Here is a 19,320-nt window from a genome sequence, read left to right on the forward strand (position 1 = left end):
AAATATAAAATGCTGAATACCTTTTCTCATCAGCAGTTAGAGCAGTCTTGTGACTTCTATCAGTGTCCAGCAGAGCACTGGTTAAAGCTTGTAGGAGGAGGATGCAGAACCCCTGACTTCTGTCTGGGCAGTGCTGATTGGCCATGTGCTGATCACATGCACTCAAGGGGGGGGGGGGAACCTAGCAATAGACTCCAAACTGGTCATGTGCATCGTGTCTCCACCCAGATATCTCATCAGGAGATAAGAAGGGGAGGATCAGAGAAGTCAAGATCAAACCGCTTTTTTATACAATGCAGAGGATTAACCCCTTAGGTTCCACAGTGAATAGAACAAGCATGCTTTACTGTTGTGGGTTTAGTAACCATTTAAGCCAGCCAGAGATTAATTGAATTTCGAACTATTTATGAACAGGCAGGTTGTACAGACTTAGTGTTACGAAACCCACAACAGTAAAATGAGCCTGTATATGCTGTAAAGCATGCTTGTTATACCTGCTGGAACTCTCTGCAATTCTCTGCATTTTGTAAAAAGACTGTTTGATCCTGTCTTCTCTGATCCTCCTCTTCTTCCAGTGCCCCCTCACCTATCTCCTGATAGGAGTCAATGGACTTCTGTACAACCAGCCTGTTGGAAGCTTTTCTGTTATGGGTGCCGCCGGCTATAGCTGGACGTGGTGATGGGTGTACCGTGGCAGCTGGGAGGCTCCCAAACTCAGAATACAATGGCGCAGTGGAAGGATTCCCCTCTCTACAGTGAATGTGTGGCTCAGGGAAGAGCAGAGGCGGACTGACAACTCATGGGGCCCCTGGGCATTAGGGGATCATGGGGGGGCCCCTGTGTCCTTGCCCACACTCAAAGCACACCCAAAAAAAGGCTATAAAAAGGTACCGGGGCATTTCATGGGGCCCCCTACTGACCCGGGCCCTTTTGGCAGTGCCAGAGTGCTCGAATGGTCAGTCTTCCCCTGGGGAAGAGATTTATGTTCGACTAGCCGATTGAATGAAAATTCAGGAAGTTTCATTCCAAAATTGAATGATAAAAGTAACTGGAATTATTCAGGATTTTCCAAGGACCTTCGTCCAGTCATGGAATGTACAAAGCATTTCCATATCTGCTAGTGTATGACCAGCTTCGATAGTGGTTGTGGGCGGCCTCATGTGCCAGCTCAGTGTGTACATGGCATGCTGGGCCTTCTGGTTCCTGAGGACATTGCCAGCCATGGTGGGCATTGTTACCGGGGACCTGTGTACAGTGCAATGACCTAATCCCCATTATGACGCTCTCTGGAGGATTGTGTATGAAGACTCCACGTTTGTGAGCAGTACACAGACCGGGGGCCCCCCTACACACAGGGCCGGTGGTCTGCACAGGTGGGAGGGGTATATTATGTATGTAGTATACTGTATTGATGAATGGAGTGCCCCCTCCCTCAGGCTCATCACTGGCTTGTTTGAACAGGAAGGTTTTGGCGCTCACACGGGTTCCCTCCCCCTCCTGTCCTTCGTTTAGCGCCTTTGTGCAACATCGAGCGGGAAGTCGGAGCGGTGACTGGGAGAGCGCGGGCTCCGGTATACGGTGAGTAGACGGCGGCCTCCCCTCCTCCATAGACCGGGAAGAGGACGGACACACCGCGCACACTGCAAGGTCATAGCTACCGCAGGATGCCGCCCAGCTTAGGGGCACCGGGGACAGCGCACACAGACTCCTCATATAGAGGGATAGGCTGGAGGCACAGAGGACCGGGGTCAGCCGCATGGAGTGTGCACTACACTACTAATGCATACTGCAAGGAGTGTGTAGTAGATCACCTGTAAGGAGAAAGTGGTGCAGTCCTAATGTTGCCTGCATGGAGTGTGTGTGGTGCAGTCCTAATGTTGCCTGCATGGAGTGTGTGTGGTGCAGTCCTAATGTTGCCTGCATGGAGTGTGTGTGGTGCAGTCCTAATGTTGCCTGCATGGAGTGTGTGTGGTGCAGTCCTAATGTTGCCTGCATGGAGTGTGTGTGGTGCAGTCCTAATGTTGCCTGCATGGAGTGTGTGTGGTGCAGTCCTAATGTTGCCTGCATGGAGTGTGTGTGGTGCAGTCCTAATGTTGCCTGCATGGAGTGTGTGTGGTGCAGTCCTAATGTTGCCTGCATGGAGTGTGTGTGGTGCAGTCCTCATGTTGCCTGCATGGAGTGTGTGTGGTGCAGTCCTCATGTTGCCTGCATGGAGTGTGTGTGGTGCAGTCCTCATGTTGCCTGCATGGAGTGTGTGTGGTGCAGTCCTAATGTCGCCTGCATGGAGTGTGTGTGTGGTGCAGTCCTCATGTCGCCTGCATGGAGTGTGTGTGTGGTGCAGTCCTCATGTCGCCTGCATGGAGTGTGTGTGTGGTGCAGTCCTCATGTCGCCTGCATGGAGTGTGTGTGTGGTGCAGTCCTCATGTCGCCTGCATGGAGTGTGTGTGTGGTGCAGTCCTCATGTCGCCTGCATGGAGTGTGTGTGTGGTGCAGTCCTCATGTCGCCTGCATGGAGTGTGTGTGTGGTGCAATCATGTTGCCTGCATGGAGTGTGTGTGGTGCAGTCCTAATAGTGTAGTACTGATATCACATGCGGGGGGGAGTGGGCGGTGTGGTACCGCTGGCCCCTGGGGGGGGGGGGGGAATGAGTGGGGTGGTACAGCTGGCCCCTGGGGGGGGGGGGGGAGTGGGTGGTGTGGTACCGTGTTTTTGTTTTTTCTTCAGTGGGAATGTGGTTCACTCCACATTAAATGTATGTAATTGCAAGGGGTGCTGGAGATGGATCTGTTGTTGCTTGGGGGTTAGTACTGCTGGGAGGGATCTACTGTTGGAGGGGTCTATTGCTTCTGGAGAATCTATTAATGCTGGCTGTTGGGAGTGTATTGTTCCTAGGGTGGATCTATTGCTAGCTGCAGGGGATCTATTTTACTGCATTTCTTTTCAGTAGTAAATTGCATACAAATGACTTGGCCCCACCAAATACGTGGTTCTGTATTCTCTAAAATGAGCTGTGCTGGGAGGGGGTTGGAACCAAGGAACAGTGCTCAAAGGTGGGTAGGGGGTGGGCACACAGGGTGATTACAGAAGTTCCTGCACCTATTGGCACAGCCCTGTATAGCACTGATATCACCTATGTGGAGTGGATGGTGTAGCCATTTGATCATGCACTGTGTTGGTAGATGTTTGGGCTGACATGGGGTTGAATGGACAAATGTCACCAAGCCTGGGGCTCCGCCCTCCTCTGCACTGGGGGAATATCTGCTCTCCAGTCACCAGTTTTGTTGGCCATGATCATGTGTTATCTGCACTTGGTGAATGCTGGCCATGGTACCTGTCTGCTGGCCACAAGTTGCACAGACCACAGCACTGTTTACAATATACAGCTGATTCAGTATATAGATGAAGAAAATGGTTTGGGCCACCTTGACCCAAACTAATTTAAGAAAAGAAAAAGCAGCTGATGGACTTTTTCCAGGACTTGCTGACACAGGAAACTCATTCTCAAAATCAACATATCCACATTTTCTAGAATGAGGCAGAGAGTGGGGAAAGATGTATAGTGCCAATTTTAGGAAGGACACTTCAGTGGCCCTGTGTTGTGCTCTGTGTCCTGATTAAACCCAGAACCCTCATTCGCTGTATCTGGCCTCCTGCAGAACATGAAAGTGCAGCTTTTATTTATTTATTTATTTTTTTAGTAAATGGTAAGCTGCTAAATACCTTTTTCTCATCAGCAGTTAGAGCAGTCTTGTGACTTCTATCAGTGTCCAGCAGAGCACTGGTTAAAGCTTGTAGCTGTTCATTTTGCTCTAGGAGGATGCAGAACCCCTGACCCTCTGTCTGGACAGTGATTGGCATTGTGCTGATCACATGCACTCTCCCAAAGAAAGAAACACAACTCAGTAGCAGTACATGGCAAACTGTGCAGAGTGGCTCCACACATCTTATCAGGAGATAGAGGGGAGAGACACTGGAAGAAGGGGAGGATCAGAGAAGACAGGATCAACAGCGGTTTTACACAATGCAGAGGATTAACCCCTTAGGTTCCACAGTGCGTGCTTTACTGCATATACAGACTGACTTTACTGTAGTAGGTCTTGTAGCACTTTAACGACTTTAAGTCAGAACACTTTTACCCCCTTCCTGTCCAGGCCAATTTTCAGCTTTCAGCGCTATCACACTTTGACAATTGTGCGGTCATGCAACACTACCCATGTGAATTTTTTTGAGGCACATAAAACTTTATTTTGGTGGTAGTCATTCACCACAGGGATTATTTTTTTGCTATATAAATGAAAGTCCAAACATTTTGAAGTTTTTTTTTCTTGTAACATTTAGCAAATCTGTCTTCATAAATCTTGGCCAAAATGTATTCATCTATCTTTTTAGTAAAAAAAACAAAAAAAAACAGAAGTGACATCTTGCTTATTCATGTGATCACTGATTGGCTAATCAGTGATCGGGACCTCACACAGGGGTCTCGTACAGCGATCAGCGTTCCTGCTGTATTCTCCTTTTACAGCGGGCACCGGATCACAGTGCAGCGTGCTCCCAGGGAGGGCACACAGGCAGGGAAGCGGGGAGGGCATTTATAAACGGCCACCCTCTCCTGCAATGCTCCCATCCGGCTGTTTTATATACATGGGCCGGACGGGAAATGGTCAAGGTTGGGAAACATAAGTTTCCTTTCTGACTTTAGCACAGATGGAGTATTTGCTGGATAGCATTAATGGGTAACAAATTGCTTTTCCCTTTTTGTCTAGAATAGCAGTTTATTAAATCTGCTGTTCACTGATTATTTATTTTTTTTTTCTGTTAAAGCCAAACTGGTCTATTTTTTTTTCTTGTGACAAAAGGCCAGACTGTACTTATTAATTTTTTTTTTTTTCCCCCACCCTCCCATAAGTAGGAGAGGAAGGTATAGCTTCTGACTTTGCTGGCCTTTATTTACAAACTCTGCCAGTAACAGATTGCATATGCTTGTAATGTTTATAACTCTTGCATAACCTACATAATCTTATTTGAAATAGTTTCCATAATACCTTCTATAACATTTATATTAGGAGATCCTGTTCTTGTCTTCATGGTTTTACTTGCTAAATCGGACATGTAGTTAATTTTCCTCCAGGCAAGTACACACAGGTCCAGCTTAAAGTGAAATGGTGGGGGTGACCAGGAGGGATCTGAATGATCTCATATTCAGAAAGTTTAATTGAAATGTTCTTAATTGCTTGGCAACTGTTGGAATTCATTTGTGTTTTAAAATAAAAGTCTAGATGGGATTAACAGATTAAAGAACAAATCCACCATGATTGGTTTTAGTTTGTGACTCTTGATGGTTCTGCCTCTCCATATGTATAATAAAGGAAAACCCATCCAGGGAAAAGAGTTCTTTAACAGATGGGTAACAATGCAGTGCAGCCTGTTGCACTGAAGTACTATCTGGCCAAGGAACTGGAGAACAAGTGGTCAAGGATCATTCCATTTCAGTGTGCTTTGAACTATCATAGATCTAGATTAGCAGGAACCATGTGGTCATACAGGGCATCTGTAGATGTTGTGCTATGGTACCTGGCTATCTGTTAATTCCAAGAAATGTTCTGTTCATATAGAACAGAAATCTGAACCAACATGAGAAGACCTGTACTTGCCATTGCTGAGATTACAATGATCCCAACTCTCTTCTAGACTTGTGCATTGTTGAAAAGACTTGAACTTCCTCCCCCAAAACACATACCTGACTCCTCCATTGCTCCAGTGTTGTCCTATCTGCAGTACCACTTTTCCCTCTTCTGGTCTCACAGGAGTGGGATCAATAGGCTCCTGCTACGGTTGGTCAAATCTGTGGAAGAGGGGGGTGTGGCTGAGTTTACTGCCTCTTTGGACCGCCAGAGGCAGTAAGCCACTGCCCTGTGCAATATGGTTGCACAGGGCAGGTAAGTATAACATCTTTATTTTAATTGAAATATATTCTAAACTCACCAGCCACTCTAAAGGTACACTTTGCCAGTACCGGGTTGGACTCCCTTTTACCTTCAAAACTGCCTTAATTCTTCATGGTATGGATTCAACAAGGTGTTGGCAACATTCCTCAGATTTTGTTCCGTATTGACATGAGTTACTGTTGCCTATCTGTCATCTCAAACCAATCTGCCCATTATCCTCTGACATTAACAAGGCAATTAGGACCACACAACTGCCACTCACTGGATATTTTCTCTTTTCGGACCATTCCCTGTAAACCCTAGAGATGGTTATGCGTGACACTCCCAGTAGATCAGCAGGGGTTTTTTTTTGTTTTGTTTTTTAAATACTCAGACCAGCTCGTCTAGCACAGACAACCATGTCATGTTCAAAGTCCCTTAAATCCCCTTCCCCATTCTGCATTGCTTGTGATGTTTGAAATATAGGCAGTACATGTGATGGTAAAGGATCCAGGCAGTACTTGAGTGTCTGTCTGATTTTCCAGCAGGATTGAACCAGTCTGCTGCAGTCTATACTTCAAAGTCAGCCATTCTCAACCAGGATTCCATGGAACCTCCCATTTGATTGTGCCTGCATTGTTCTGGGGACCAATACAACTTGGCAGAGCCAACAAGTTGACACATGCAATCATCTTAGCAGTCTGTGTAAGGGTGGCATTTTTACCAAAATGTAGGGTGTTTTTCCCACTGATCCCTGATGAATTGGTTTTAGAAGAGGTGCCCCAAGACCTGAAAATTATTTCAAAGTTTCCTTTAGGGAAAAGTTGTGACAGGCTGATTGATCCAACTGATCGATTTAACTGTATTTGTCTTAGTAAAATATTGGGGACTAAACTTGGTGGTTTCAGTATAGTGGCTACATTGGACTTCCTCTTGCATCAAGGGGAGATCTGCGTGCCTGTTAATGTTGAATTCTGTTGTAGCTCTACCTCTTTGCTTCCTTTTTTTGAGTAAATTTGGACACAACAGTCACCCAGCAAAGGCAAACAGGCAAGGTAACTGGCAGCTTGTTTTGCTGTGTGAAAGACCTAGTAGTAATGTTAATTGTTTTATTGGTCCTGCTCCATTATAGGAAATGACCCAGTTTTTATGGCACTCATCTTGTTCAATTCTGGGATTTGCCTATTGGCATATTACTTGAGCCAAATGGTTTAATACAGGAAGTATACACCCAATGTAACTTGGCTAAGGTGTCCCTAAATTGCCTATATAAGGTTTTGGGACATTGTGTGAGTTCATGTTGAGCATAGTGAGGTGTCTTGTACATATCCTTCTGTGTTTTTTGTCCTTTAGCTCACATTTTGGTTTTCTTGTTCGTTTTACAGAATGAAGAGTCTGCCTGCTTCTTTTTGTGCACCATGGAATTTTTCTCAACTCTAACCCACCAGAGCCAAAGGAACTCTAGAAAGTCAATTTCCATACGCAGTAAATAGCAAAGACTTTAGTCCGAGACACTCGGCCATACTCTGTTTACTGCATATTTAATTTTTATAGTAATTTATTGAATTATTTTCATACCTCACTTTTTCTGTTTACATATTAAGTATTTTATTAGATTTATTTTTTTTTATTTGATCATTGAGCCAAAAGAGTAAATATGGAATCAACAACCATTTTTAGTGTCGTTACCAGTGCAGTTAGCTTACCAGCTGAGAGTGACTACCTTTGGATGCTTGTGTTGGGCTTTGTCATAGCCTTTGTGCTAGCTTTCTCAGTTGGTGCCAATGATGTAGCAAACTCTTTTGGCACGGCTGTAGGCTCTGGTGTGGTAACCCTTCGACAAGCTTGTATCTTGGCATCCATCTTTGAAACTGTGGGCTCTGTTTTACTGGGCGCGAAAGTAAGCGAAACCATCCGGAAAGGCCTGATTGATGTCAATATGTACAACTCTACACAGCAGCTGCTAATGGCTGGATCCATCAGTTCTATGTTTGGTGAGTAAGACTTAACTTTTATTTGCTTGACTTTCAACTTGTATTATTTACATGTAACTTCTGACACACATCACTTTGAGTTGATTATCTTCTAACATGCAATTGAAAAATGTGATGGCAACCTTTTGACTTTTGTTTTTCCAATGTCTTGCAGGTTCTGCTGTGTGGCAACTTGTTGCTTCCTTCCTAAAGCTACCGATCTCTGGAACACACTGCATTGTAGGAGCCACCATTGGCTTCTCCCTGGTAGCTAAAGGACAGGAAGGTGTTAAATGGTCTGAGCTGCTTCGTATTGGTAAGTTGTGTTTGTTTGTTTTTTTTTTTTTGCCCCCACAGTTAAACTCAGCCAGGTAAACATAACGGCAAAGCAACTAGCATTTTTAGAGAAGTCAGAAACGGCAACCTCGTTACTCTCAGGTGTGGCTTTGTGGCTGAATTTCATCTGCTATTGCATTGTTTACTGGCCACTAAGTCACAGTCATTGGATAGTATTGGCTTTGATTTGTACAACACTGTGTGTGTGTGTGTGTGTGTGTATTCTCTCTAATATGCAGTGGCATCCGAATCGCATAGTACGTCTGTATGGGAAATATTCACGCCAGCCTGACCTACTTTTTTTTTTTTTTTTTTTTTTCGACAGTCTAGGTGGTTGGAGCAGGTACCAATCGGTGCAGAAAGTCCAACCCACCTTTCCACGCAGCCTCTTAGTACACATCACATGGCCCAAGAAACTGCTTGGCCATTCACTGGACATGGCTTGCGAATGTGCAATGGACGGCCGACTGCGAATCCGCAAGGAGTCACAGTTGGCTGTCCAGTTAAGTTGCCAGGGACCTAGTTGTTTTTGTTTACAGGGTGAAGAACTCTTTAATGGGAAGATATTACCTCACTTTCCATTTAGCAACCTTCAAGAAAAATGGAAATAACCCTTCGTTGTTGTGTTGGTTTTTTTTTTTGGTTTTTTTTTCTATTTCTTCAAAGTTTTTTAAGGGTTCACGAAAGCTTTTCCCCTGACTTAAAACAGGGCTGTGACCAGTTGCTCAGGCATCACTGCCAGCAGGGGATGCTGTAGGAGTGTTCTTAAATCCTTGAGGGCTGAAACAACTTTGCAATGGAGTCTGGTGTGGTAAAGCATGCTTTACTGTAACACAATTTCTGTACCTTGCAGTACAATTATCAGTGGTAACTCGGCTTACAAGGACAATGCAGCTCCAACAGGCATACATTTTTTTTTTTTCCCCCTAGTGGGCTGCCATAATGCAGCATGTTAAAACCTGATGCAGTGCTCAGGTACGTGTCCCGGTCCAGACAGTGTGCATTTGGGGACATACACCTGCATGGCTGTCAAATTGGGAACAGCTTGACACGTCTGTTCAGTTTCTGCATCCCAATAGACACAAGTAAGACTGCCTGCATGCGACTGCACAGAACACCTGTGCACCACATGTGGGTTAAGTTGCCCCTTTGTAGAGGTGCACAGTTAGGCCTGTGAGAGTGAATGTGCAGTATAAAAGAAGTGTGTTACGTGGAGGGGTGTCTTGTAGAATCCTTTTGGAGGGCAGCCATATATAATGGCCGATTTTGGCCAAAACTATGAAGTATTCAGTTTGTTTGACATTATTCAGTATGTGCACAAGGAATGGTGGTTTGGTTTTGGAGATGCCTGTTCTCCATGCTGGGACAACTATTGCTAGATCTGTTCACATCGGTTTAATAGCTATAGTGCTGTCTGACTCTTGTCATGAAAACCCACCCACTCAAATTTCTATCTTTATCGCTATAAGTAATCATAAATGCATTGATATAATAGCTCCATTTCATTAGTTTTTTGCTTCAGCATTCTGAACTGATGCAAATGAGAAACCTCTGCTTCCCCAGTGTAGCTTGAACCCTTCACATGTTACTATTGCATTTTTTACAAAAGCATTTATTGATTTTATATTCCTTCTCCTCCTAGTGTTGTCCTGGTTCATTTCTCCGCTGCTATCTGGAATCATGTCTGCTCTTCTCTTCTTCCTTGTCAGAATGTTCATCTTGCGCAAGGTAAGAATTCTGTAGTTCTACTGCCTGGAGCCAGTCATCCCAGTTGTGCACATTTGTATACTAGCAAGTTTGGAGATGTTATCAGTCTGCCATATACAGTCATGGCCGAAATTGTTGGCACCCTTGATATTTTTCCTGAAAATCAAGTATTTCACACAAAAAAGGTATTGCATTAACACATGTTTTGCTATACACATGTTTATTCCCTTTGTATGTATTGGAACAAATATAAAACAGAGGCAGAAAAGCAAATATGACATAATGTCACACAAAACCCCAAAAATGGGCTGGACAAAAGTATTGGCACCCTTAACTTAATATTTGGTTGCACACCCTTTGGAAAACATAACTGAAATCGGTCGCTTCCTATAACCATCAATAAGCTTCTGACACCTCTCACCCGGAATTTTGGACCACTCTTCCTTTGCAAACAGCTCCAGGTCTCTCTTATTGGAAGGACACCTTTTCCCAACAGCAATTTTAAGATCTCTCCACAGGTGTTCAATGGGATTTAGATCTGGGCTCATTGCTGGCCACTTCAGAACTCTCCAGCGCTTCTTTGCCATCCATTTCTGAGTGCTTTTTGACGTATGTTTGGGGTCATTGTCCTGCTGGAAGACCCAGGATCTTGGACGCAAACCCAGCTTTCTGACACTGGGCCCTACAGTGCGACCCAAAATCCTTTGGTAATCCTCAGATTTCATGATGCCTTGCACACAGTCAAGGCACCCAGTGCCAGAGGCAGCAAAACAACCCCAAAACATCATTGAACCTCCACCATATTTTACCGTAGGTACTGTGTTTTGTTCTTTGTAGGCCTCATTCCGTTTTCGGTAAACAGTAGAATGATGTGCTTTACCGAAAAGCTCTATCTTGGTCTCATCTGTCCACAAGACGTTTTCCCAGAAGGCTTTTGGCTTACTCAAGTACATTTTGGCAAACTGTAGTCTTGCTTTTTTATGTCTCTGTGTCAGCAGTGGGGTCCTCCTGGGTCTCCTGCCATAGCGTTTCATTTCATTTAAATGTCGACGGATAGTTCGCGCTGACACTGATGCTCCCTGAGCCTGCAGGACAGCTTGAATGTCTTTGGAACATGTTTGGGGCTGCTTATCCACCATCCGGACTATTCTGCGTTGCAATCTTTCATCAATTTTCCTCATCCGTCCACGACCAGGGAGATTAGCTACAGTGCCATGGGTTGCAAACTTCTTGATAATGTTGCGCACTGTGGACAAAGGCAAATCTAGTTCTCTGGAGATGGACTTGTAACCTTGAGATTGTTGATATTTTGCCACAATTTTGGTTCTCAGGTCCTCAGACAGTTCTCGTCTCCTCTTTCTGTTGTCCATGCTTAGTGTGGCACAGACAGACACACAATGCAAAGGTTAAGTGAACGTCTCTCCTTTTTATCTGCTTTCAGGTGTGATTTCTATATTGCCCACACCTGTTACTTGCCCCAGGTGAGTTTACAGGAGCATCACATGCTTGTAACATTCTTATTTATCCGCAGTTGTGAAAGGGTGCCAATACTTTTGTCCAGCCCATTTTTGGAGGTTTGTGTGACATTATGTCGAATTTGCTTTCTTTCCTCCCTTTTTTTGTTTTGTCCCAATACACACAAAGGGAATAAACATGTGTATAGCAAAACATGTGTTAATGCAATACGTTTCGTGAGAAATACATGATTTCCTGGAGAAATATCAAGGGTGCCAACAATTTCGGCCATGACTGTAGATGACTGTCCCTTGATGAAGTTCCATTTTAAAAAAAGAAAAGAAATGCACATCTCTCTGCAGTTAAAAAGTACATTATTTTTATTGGGAGCTTATAAAGCATTGCACTGATGATCACCAAATCACAGATGCAATGCAGGGCTCTTGCAGACATGGTGTAAGCTGTCTGCTCATGCTTCGTGTGGGCAGGCAGTTGCGCACTGACAGGAAGAATCCGTGAACTACCACAGCAACCTGGTAGTTCATTGAGATCTACGCAAAGGCTGTAGGTACTTGTAGTTTTGCCATTCGTGTGTGTGCCTTTTTTTTTTTTTTTTTTCCTGTCTGTATGTTTACTCTGGTCAAGTAAATCTGTCCAGTAACTAGATCAGTTGTAGCCTGCTCCCTCTGTAGGTTCTTTTTCCTGGTGCTCCTTTAGCCCACTGAAATACCCAGTGCTTTGGCTATGGTGGAGCATGGAACCTTCTATGACTTACTGTCTAGCATCTGAGCAGCAGGCATGAGCACTGCGATGGCTGCAGGGGAAAGGGTCCCTAGCCCTATGTCTGGCTTCAGTACTGGGCTTACACGTGAATTTTTACCGCTGTGTTGACTCCTGCACTGGCCTTGCGAAACATTATACTCAGGGTTCTGGCAAGTGGTCAAGTTGGAGGAGCTTGGAAAAGATAAATGAAATGTGGGGTCTATAAAAGGAAAACCAAAAATGTATTGCAGCTTACCACTCTTGGATATGGGAGCTGCCATAGTGTTTTTTTTTTTTTTTTTTTTTTTTTTTTTTTTTTTTTTTTTTTTTGTTAAGCTTTCACTTTGTGATCTGGCTAGTAACACACCTATATTAGTATGACCCCACTCTGAATGAAGGAGCACAGAAGGCACCTTTTTGAACGGCAGCATTGTTGGTCTGGGAGGAGGTGCGTGTTAGATGTACTAGCAGGTTTAGATACACTATCAAAGCTAAACTTCAACTCACACTGCAGTTACAGCAAACAGGCTTTTTCTTTTTGGGGGGGGGGGGGGGGTTTGGATTTTACATGGATAAATAAAAGCAGGTCACTGTTAGCACCTCTCAACACTCTTGATGGCTACATTTGCTGGAGAGCCTGTTCTGTTGAAAAATAGTCTTGTTGGCCAGATCACAAGATGAAAATAAAGGAAAGAGCCTGAAAAAATTGATGTGATCACATCTAAGCTGTGATATAATTGCTGTTTTGGTTTAATAACACAAATCTGGCCGTTCTAATGGTCTTCCAATGTTCACATTTTAGACACTTTAGCTGATTACACATAAATGATTGATTGCAATTCCAAACAGTTTTTCTAGGAAAAACAAAACTTCCTTTTGTTAACTATATTGTCTGTTTGAAGTTCCATATATCCTATTACATGCATAAAAATGGCATGTGAATGGTCTGCTAACGCTGTCCTAGTACATGTAAGAACAAAATAACTACAGTATAAAAGCTAATCTCCTGGCTTTTAGTGAAGTTTAAATAGACAAAATAACTACTTCACTAAGACATGCAGTGGCTGTGAGCTCTGAAGTGTATTGTGTTTCAGTAGTGTGATGGGAACTTTGTTCAACACCTGGATCAAAATTGAGTTGGGTGGAGTGCTGCTTAGCCATTCAATTGAAAAGCTTTGTATTCTATGAATGAATACAAAGCTTCCTTTGGTCCAGTCAGAAAGTGTGAAGTCATCTGTTTGCCCCTCTGCCAATTAGAGGAAGCTTCGTACTCCGGAAATGCAAAGCTTTCCATGAATGGCTGAGCCGAGCGCAGCCTGACTCCGTGTTTTTTGTTTTGTTTTTTCCATCCCACTGCCAGAAAACAGTGATGTATATTGTGTGCAGCTGAGGCTGCATACAGTTCATACAATACTAAAAGCCACTGCTTGTCTTGGTAAACTTTTCTCAAAGCTGGAGAGTCTTAATTTCTTCCATCAATGAGGGACAGCCCTATTAAATCTGAGTGCAAAAATTAGTTTTCAGCAAATCCTTGTCCCCAAAGTAATGCCTAAACAGTCCAGGTCCCTGCCAAGTGTCACTTTGGTCTATTGATTTTGGGACAGCATTTGGTGATATGGCAACATAATGATTTAGTTTTTAGGGTCAGGTCTGAGTTACAGCCTTGCAGTGCTCTGCATTGAAACCTGGCTACCTGTTTACAATTTCTGCTAGGTTAAACACCATGTTTGATTTGAGTAATAGTGTCTCAATTCCACGCAATGCAATAATTCATCCAAATAACCCAAACAAAATTCCACCCTGTGAGTGCTGTTAGTTGACATTAATCCTATTACCATTTCAGCAGGATTATCGATTATGAAAGTTTCCAATACAATTGTGTCTGCTGGATGTGGACTTTAGGCCAGAGCGTGGGCTGTGGTGGAATATTTAGTGTCCTGATAAAATGCGTGTTTTTTTGGGTCATATGTAGGTAAAGGTAAACTCCAGGAATGATGGGGAAAGGCTATCTTTTGCCAAAGGGGTCATTTTCTCCTCGCTTCTGCAAAAATAAAACATACCTGGGGAATCCTAACCAAGACCTAAATAGTAGGGACCAGAAAGATTTAACCCAGTTATTTAAAATCAAGGAAAAAAAAAAAGTTTGAGTGGACTTGAAACTGAAAATATCTGAAAAGGTCACTGATGAATATGAAAAGGTTGCAAAAGCATAGTCTAATTTGAAGAATCTTTTGTTTCTGTATCCAGAAAAGTGAATTCTCATTGGGTTATTTTGGTCATAATGCCTTGCTGCTTTATGTACAGTTGTTACTCAGTTGGGCTAATTCAGTAACCCAAACAAACCAATTTTGTTTGCAGAAGTCATATAAGTATGGGTGATTGCTAAGGGTTATTCCAGTTCTGCTACTAGATTGTAGGATGTGTGTAATGACTAGGCCTCCCTTGGCAAAGTCCTGGGAGTATTAGTCAGGCTTCAGTAGGTATGTAAATGGCCTACACCTATAGCAAGGGCATTATTCCACTTTAGTCAGAGCTGTACAGTTTATCTACAGACACCCCTCATCTACATGGTGAATGTGAACAAACCTTTTTAATGTCAAGTTTCCTGCACCACAAATCACTGGCTTCATTCCCTATACGTAGCTTTTTTGGGAATGGTATGGCCATGTGTGGTATGACTTTTATAGAAAGGTGCTGAATTTTGCTTTTGCTTTTTTCTGACTTTAGTAAAACCCCTCCATACTGGCATATGTACTTGGTGCAGTGTAAAGAAAGGATATTTGTCCTGCCCTGGAGATGTTTGGTTTTTAACTAAGGTGTTTTTGTTCTTGCAGGCTGACCCTGTACCCAATGGACTGCGAGCTCTGCCAGTCTTCTATGCCTGTACAATTGGAATAAACCTGTTCTCAATCATGTACACAGGCGCTCCCCGTGAGTACATTTTTTTATTGTAAGATGTTGGTCTATTTGCCTCTGGTTTGTACTTCCGAGCCCACCATTAAACCCAAAATTTACTACTTTTTACTTTACAGGACTGAAATCTTCTAGAAGTCTGCTGGCCTGTGCCCGTTAAAGAAGGCTGCAGGCTAGTGTATGCTGACATTTCTAACCTAAGTAGTTAACCAACCTGGCTAACTCACTACAGCCCTTTCCTCCCAACTCCTCCAGCAGGCAGTTATGCCTATTCTCCCTCTACTTCCCCTTCAGCATGGTCGGTGGCTATGAAGAACTGCAGAAGAATATTTTCACTTATTTCCTTCCTCCTTTCACTCCAGACACACTACCCATATATTTTACTTTGCCAAACGTCACTGTTAGAAATGCAGTGCCATAGGACTTAAAATAAGGATCATCACATTTTCTTTTCGTAAAGTTGTATGCAGCTTGGAACCAGTTGAGTAACTCATGCCCCCCTGATCAATGTTTAATTCATTGTAACACACGGATAAATGAAACTCCATTAGGGGGTTTGAAGATGACCCATCAAAAACCTATAGAAATGGTTATTATATTTTATCTGTAAATTGGAGCCCTTCTATAGCTCAAGTGTAGAAAGAGGGAGGGCATTAAGAGCAGTTATGGCTAAAAAAAATTTCTGAAGTTGTGAGCTGGGTTTTGTTTTTCATGGGCTGCCAAGCTGTAATACTTCTGGGATCAGCTAGCTGCTCTTGGCATTTTTTTTAGGAAGGAAGTAGTTCTACGCAGCTCAGTTGATCCTCAGATTGTAGTTTCAGCAACCCTTTGGGTGGATTGATTAAATGGGTAGATTAGCTACTGATCTAAATAGCAAACTGGCTGTTTTTAGTTCTGGATCACTAGTAAGTGAAATTCTCAAGTTGTAATACCCTCCTAATTCTCTAACTGCTCATAGTGTTTTTGTCATTCATAACATGTTCTGCTTCTATTTGTAGTTTCAGATTTCCCAAAGGCTTGGCAATCTGCATGCCAGCTTTTATATTTAATTTTTTTTTTTCTTAAAGTTTAAAACCCTACATGATCTTTACAGGGGTGGATCTATTTAGGAGCTAGTTTGTCCAAGGATCAGAACCTCATAAGAGTGTGGTTTATAATGTCACTGATGGCAATCAAAAATGCCCAAGTGCTAGATGTATTTCTTAGGCACATTTATCTTCCTCTACTCCAAGGTAAAAAAAAATCCTAGGAGCAAGGAAGTATGTGACTACTCCATTTTAGAGGTCTTGTAACGCAAGTCCTCTAGTTGCCAAATGGTAGCTCACCAGCCGCCTTGGCTGTGTTTCCATCTTCATGTTTGGATATCAGGTTAGTATAAGATTCTGGAATGTGTTACTTGATGACATTAGATACTAATGCAGAGTTTTGTCATAAAGGTATGAAAGCTCATTGTACTTGTGCCTGTTGTAAGTAAGACGTAGAGCTGTATTAATGCCAATGTCCACTACTGATGACCATTCTGTAGATTATATTTCTGAGCTGATGGCTGCTAGTGTAGTGTAGGGGTACCCAACATTTTGCTTGTTACAACAGAAGTTAAAGCTCAACTGTGGGGGGGGGGGGGGAATAAATATTCCTTTGCAGTGGGGGGGGCCCCTCCACATTGTAAGGGTTAAATGCTTTAGTCTAGGGGTAGAGTAAGAGGCTGTATTACTTACCATACTCCTTTCTCTGGTGCTGTCCTCTTCCCTGACACTTCAGACTTTTGTCGATTCCCTCAGTCCTCCCATACAGTGCTAGACTTTAGCTCTGTATTGTATGTGAGAAGTGTACCACTACAGCCTGGAGCACCTTTGAGAAGAAGCTAAGGGGGACTGCTGCTACTGATGAGGAAGCCCACTCTATTGTGGATTGAGTTATTATACCTTATTACTCTGCCCCTACGTATATTGAGTATTTAACCCTTGTAATCTGGGGAGGCCCCACTGCAGGGGTATTTGTTTAGAATATCATATTTGAGGTACATGTATATAAAGTCCTGGTTTCTGACAGCATCACTCTTGCATGGCACCACTCATGTGGTGTCTTGGATGGAGACTTTATGTATGCAGCCACTTGCCAACAGAGTAAAACATCAAGAATTCCCTAATTTTGGATTGCAACTCTCCTCTTATAGCACTGCTCTTGCTCCTACATTTGTAAGCTTTTAAATTCTACCCCCGTCCCAATGTTCTTGCTACAATCTAGCATGAAGCCATTGAGGAAAAAGAATTATGGAGAACACTGCACCTATTCTGAGGCTCAATGTACACTGAAACATTTTTCTGCTGGCAGCAGAGGAAATGAAAAAATGGTACTGCGTTTAGTGCTTGGACGTTTATTAATTTCATTGGCCGGAGTACTTGCTATTAAAATGAATAAACGCTGTTAGCGCTGATGCATGTTTTTGCCACATTTAGTATTTTTTGGCCAAAATGTTCCTTTCCTGAATGCAATTCTTCATTCAGGAGAGGGACGTTTCACTGGCCTTAAACTCTGCTACTGTCAAACTGATAAGTCTGTGTGCATGGACACAGGCTTTCGTTGAGTTCAAGAACTTTTGGCAGTTTTCATCAAAGCCCCTGAACTCATGTTTTATGAGCAGCAGTGTTCATGAGGCCTAACGCCTGCATGTTCAAACAAACTCCAACAGCTGTTGAATACTTATAGGGAGATAATCCTATACAGGCATAGGTCTACCTTTTGCCTGCTTTACGTGCAGCAATCTACATTTTAACAGTGGCTGAAAAGCTAAGTGCTGTTTATTTGAAAGATTTGTCCTTATGTTGCACTGACAGCTCATGTGATTTCCATTTTCACATGCAGTCAGCTTAGTTAAAGGTGTATAAATTAACAGAAAAAGTGCTAGTCCTCTGAAGGCACACTTTGCTCTCACGTGTTTGCATATCAGGTGGCTTCCACCTTGTGTGTATTCTGCTGTATTGGATATGTGAGGCGCTGTAGCTGTTAATCTCTCATCTCATAACTGCTTCCTCCCTGATATTGCTAACCTAACAGCTTTGTAGTTGAGACCATGCAAAGTTAGAGGCAGAACCACTACTTGAAGACTGGTCAAGGTTTTGGTATCCAGTAGGATCTTGCCAGGCTCTTATTGAAGTCTCTACTACGCAGACTTGAGTTGATGGCATAATAATGGGATCACAACTTGCCTTTCCTTCAACAGTCCCTGTCCCTTACCAGCATCTTCTCCTGTGTGCCAGCCTTCAGTCTCCTCATTGAATGGCACTTCATGATGTCAATCCTATGCATGCACAGGAGACTGCCCTTCCAGCACACAGGGAAAGTGCTGAAGATGTAGGCTGAGCTGCTTGTGTGTGGCTCAGTTTACATTGCAGGAGAATACAATAATAAAAGGATTTTTTAGGCAATATAAGAACAAAATATTAAAATGGGAATAACTTTTATCACATAATGTTTAAAAGGTAACACAGTATTTTCCACATGTCAATCAAATGTTACAAAAACTGCTGTGCAGCATATATACAAGCAGAGTCTCAGAACGGAGTATCTGATGCATTTCGGAGGCACAGCTCTTTTAGGGGTAACTGCATACAGTGCGATTAAAATCTGTAGCAAAATTGAGAATATACATTTATATTAAGAAAATACCCACAACCAAAAAGAGAAAGCAAAAAACCCACTTTTCCCACATAATATCAATACGGTCACAGCACAATCTGGGTGAAAAATGGTTATTGGGAACAGTGCGGCTATGCATCACCATATCCAAATACCCCTAAGGATAAAACGGGGGAGGGTGCAAATTCCCCTGGAAATCACTGCAGGTAGACACTGGGATTGCCTAGAGGCAGCAAAGGGATAAAAAGAAATCAGAAAAATGGAATTGTATATTTTATAATACCTGGAAGCATGTCCAAACAATCCACCTACCTGAAAGGTATGATGATGGGGGGGGGGGGGGTGGAGAGAAAGTAAATCATGCGGGAAATCTCCTACAATTTTTACATTGCAGGAGGAGGGCAGTGACCAAACAAGTAGGTGTATTTTTGGATTGCATAGGTTATAACCCCTGGAAAAATTGCCATCTGTGTCCCATTGTGGAGATTTCACTTTTACTTGCTGTCCCATAACCAAGACCAGAAGTCAGAGGAAATCTCTCCAAAGTGAAGGAACTCCTGGTTGTCTCTAAGGTCATTAGAGTTATTGTCCCTATTGGAAGACTTCCTCTG

The 19,320-nt window shown here is 43.1% G+C and overlaps 1 protein-coding gene across 2 annotated transcripts in view; it reads left to right on the forward strand.

Annotated features, from left to right (window-relative positions):
- The window catches only part of SLC20A1 (solute carrier family 20 member 1), a 45,804-nt gene that overhangs the window by 10,464 nt on the left and 16,020 nt on the right, over positions 1-19,320 (forward strand). Inside the window, exons 1-5 of one of the 2 annotated variants that reach the window (XM_089692409.1) lie at positions 1,439-1,578; positions 7,310-7,918; positions 8,073-8,213; positions 9,876-9,961; positions 14,992-15,088. In XM_089692409.1, coding sequence (XP_089548535.1) covers positions 7,582-7,918; positions 8,073-8,213; positions 9,876-9,961; positions 14,992-15,088 — 661 coding nt within the window. In that variant the 5' untranslated portion in view covers positions 1,439-1,578; positions 7,310-7,581. Of the gene's footprint in view, positions 1-1,438; positions 1,579-7,309; positions 7,919-8,072; positions 8,214-9,875; positions 9,962-14,991; positions 15,089-19,320 lie in introns of those variants that run through there. The other variant, XM_089692408.1, reaches the window with a different exon arrangement.

Source organism: Staurois parvus, unplaced genomic scaffold (assembly GCF_062004578.1).
Source record: "Staurois parvus isolate SC_StPar_1 unplaced genomic scaffold, SC_StPar_1.0 ptg000586l, whole genome shotgun sequence".
NCBI classification, from domain to species: Eukaryota; Metazoa; Chordata; class Amphibia; order Anura; family Ranidae; genus Staurois; species Staurois parvus.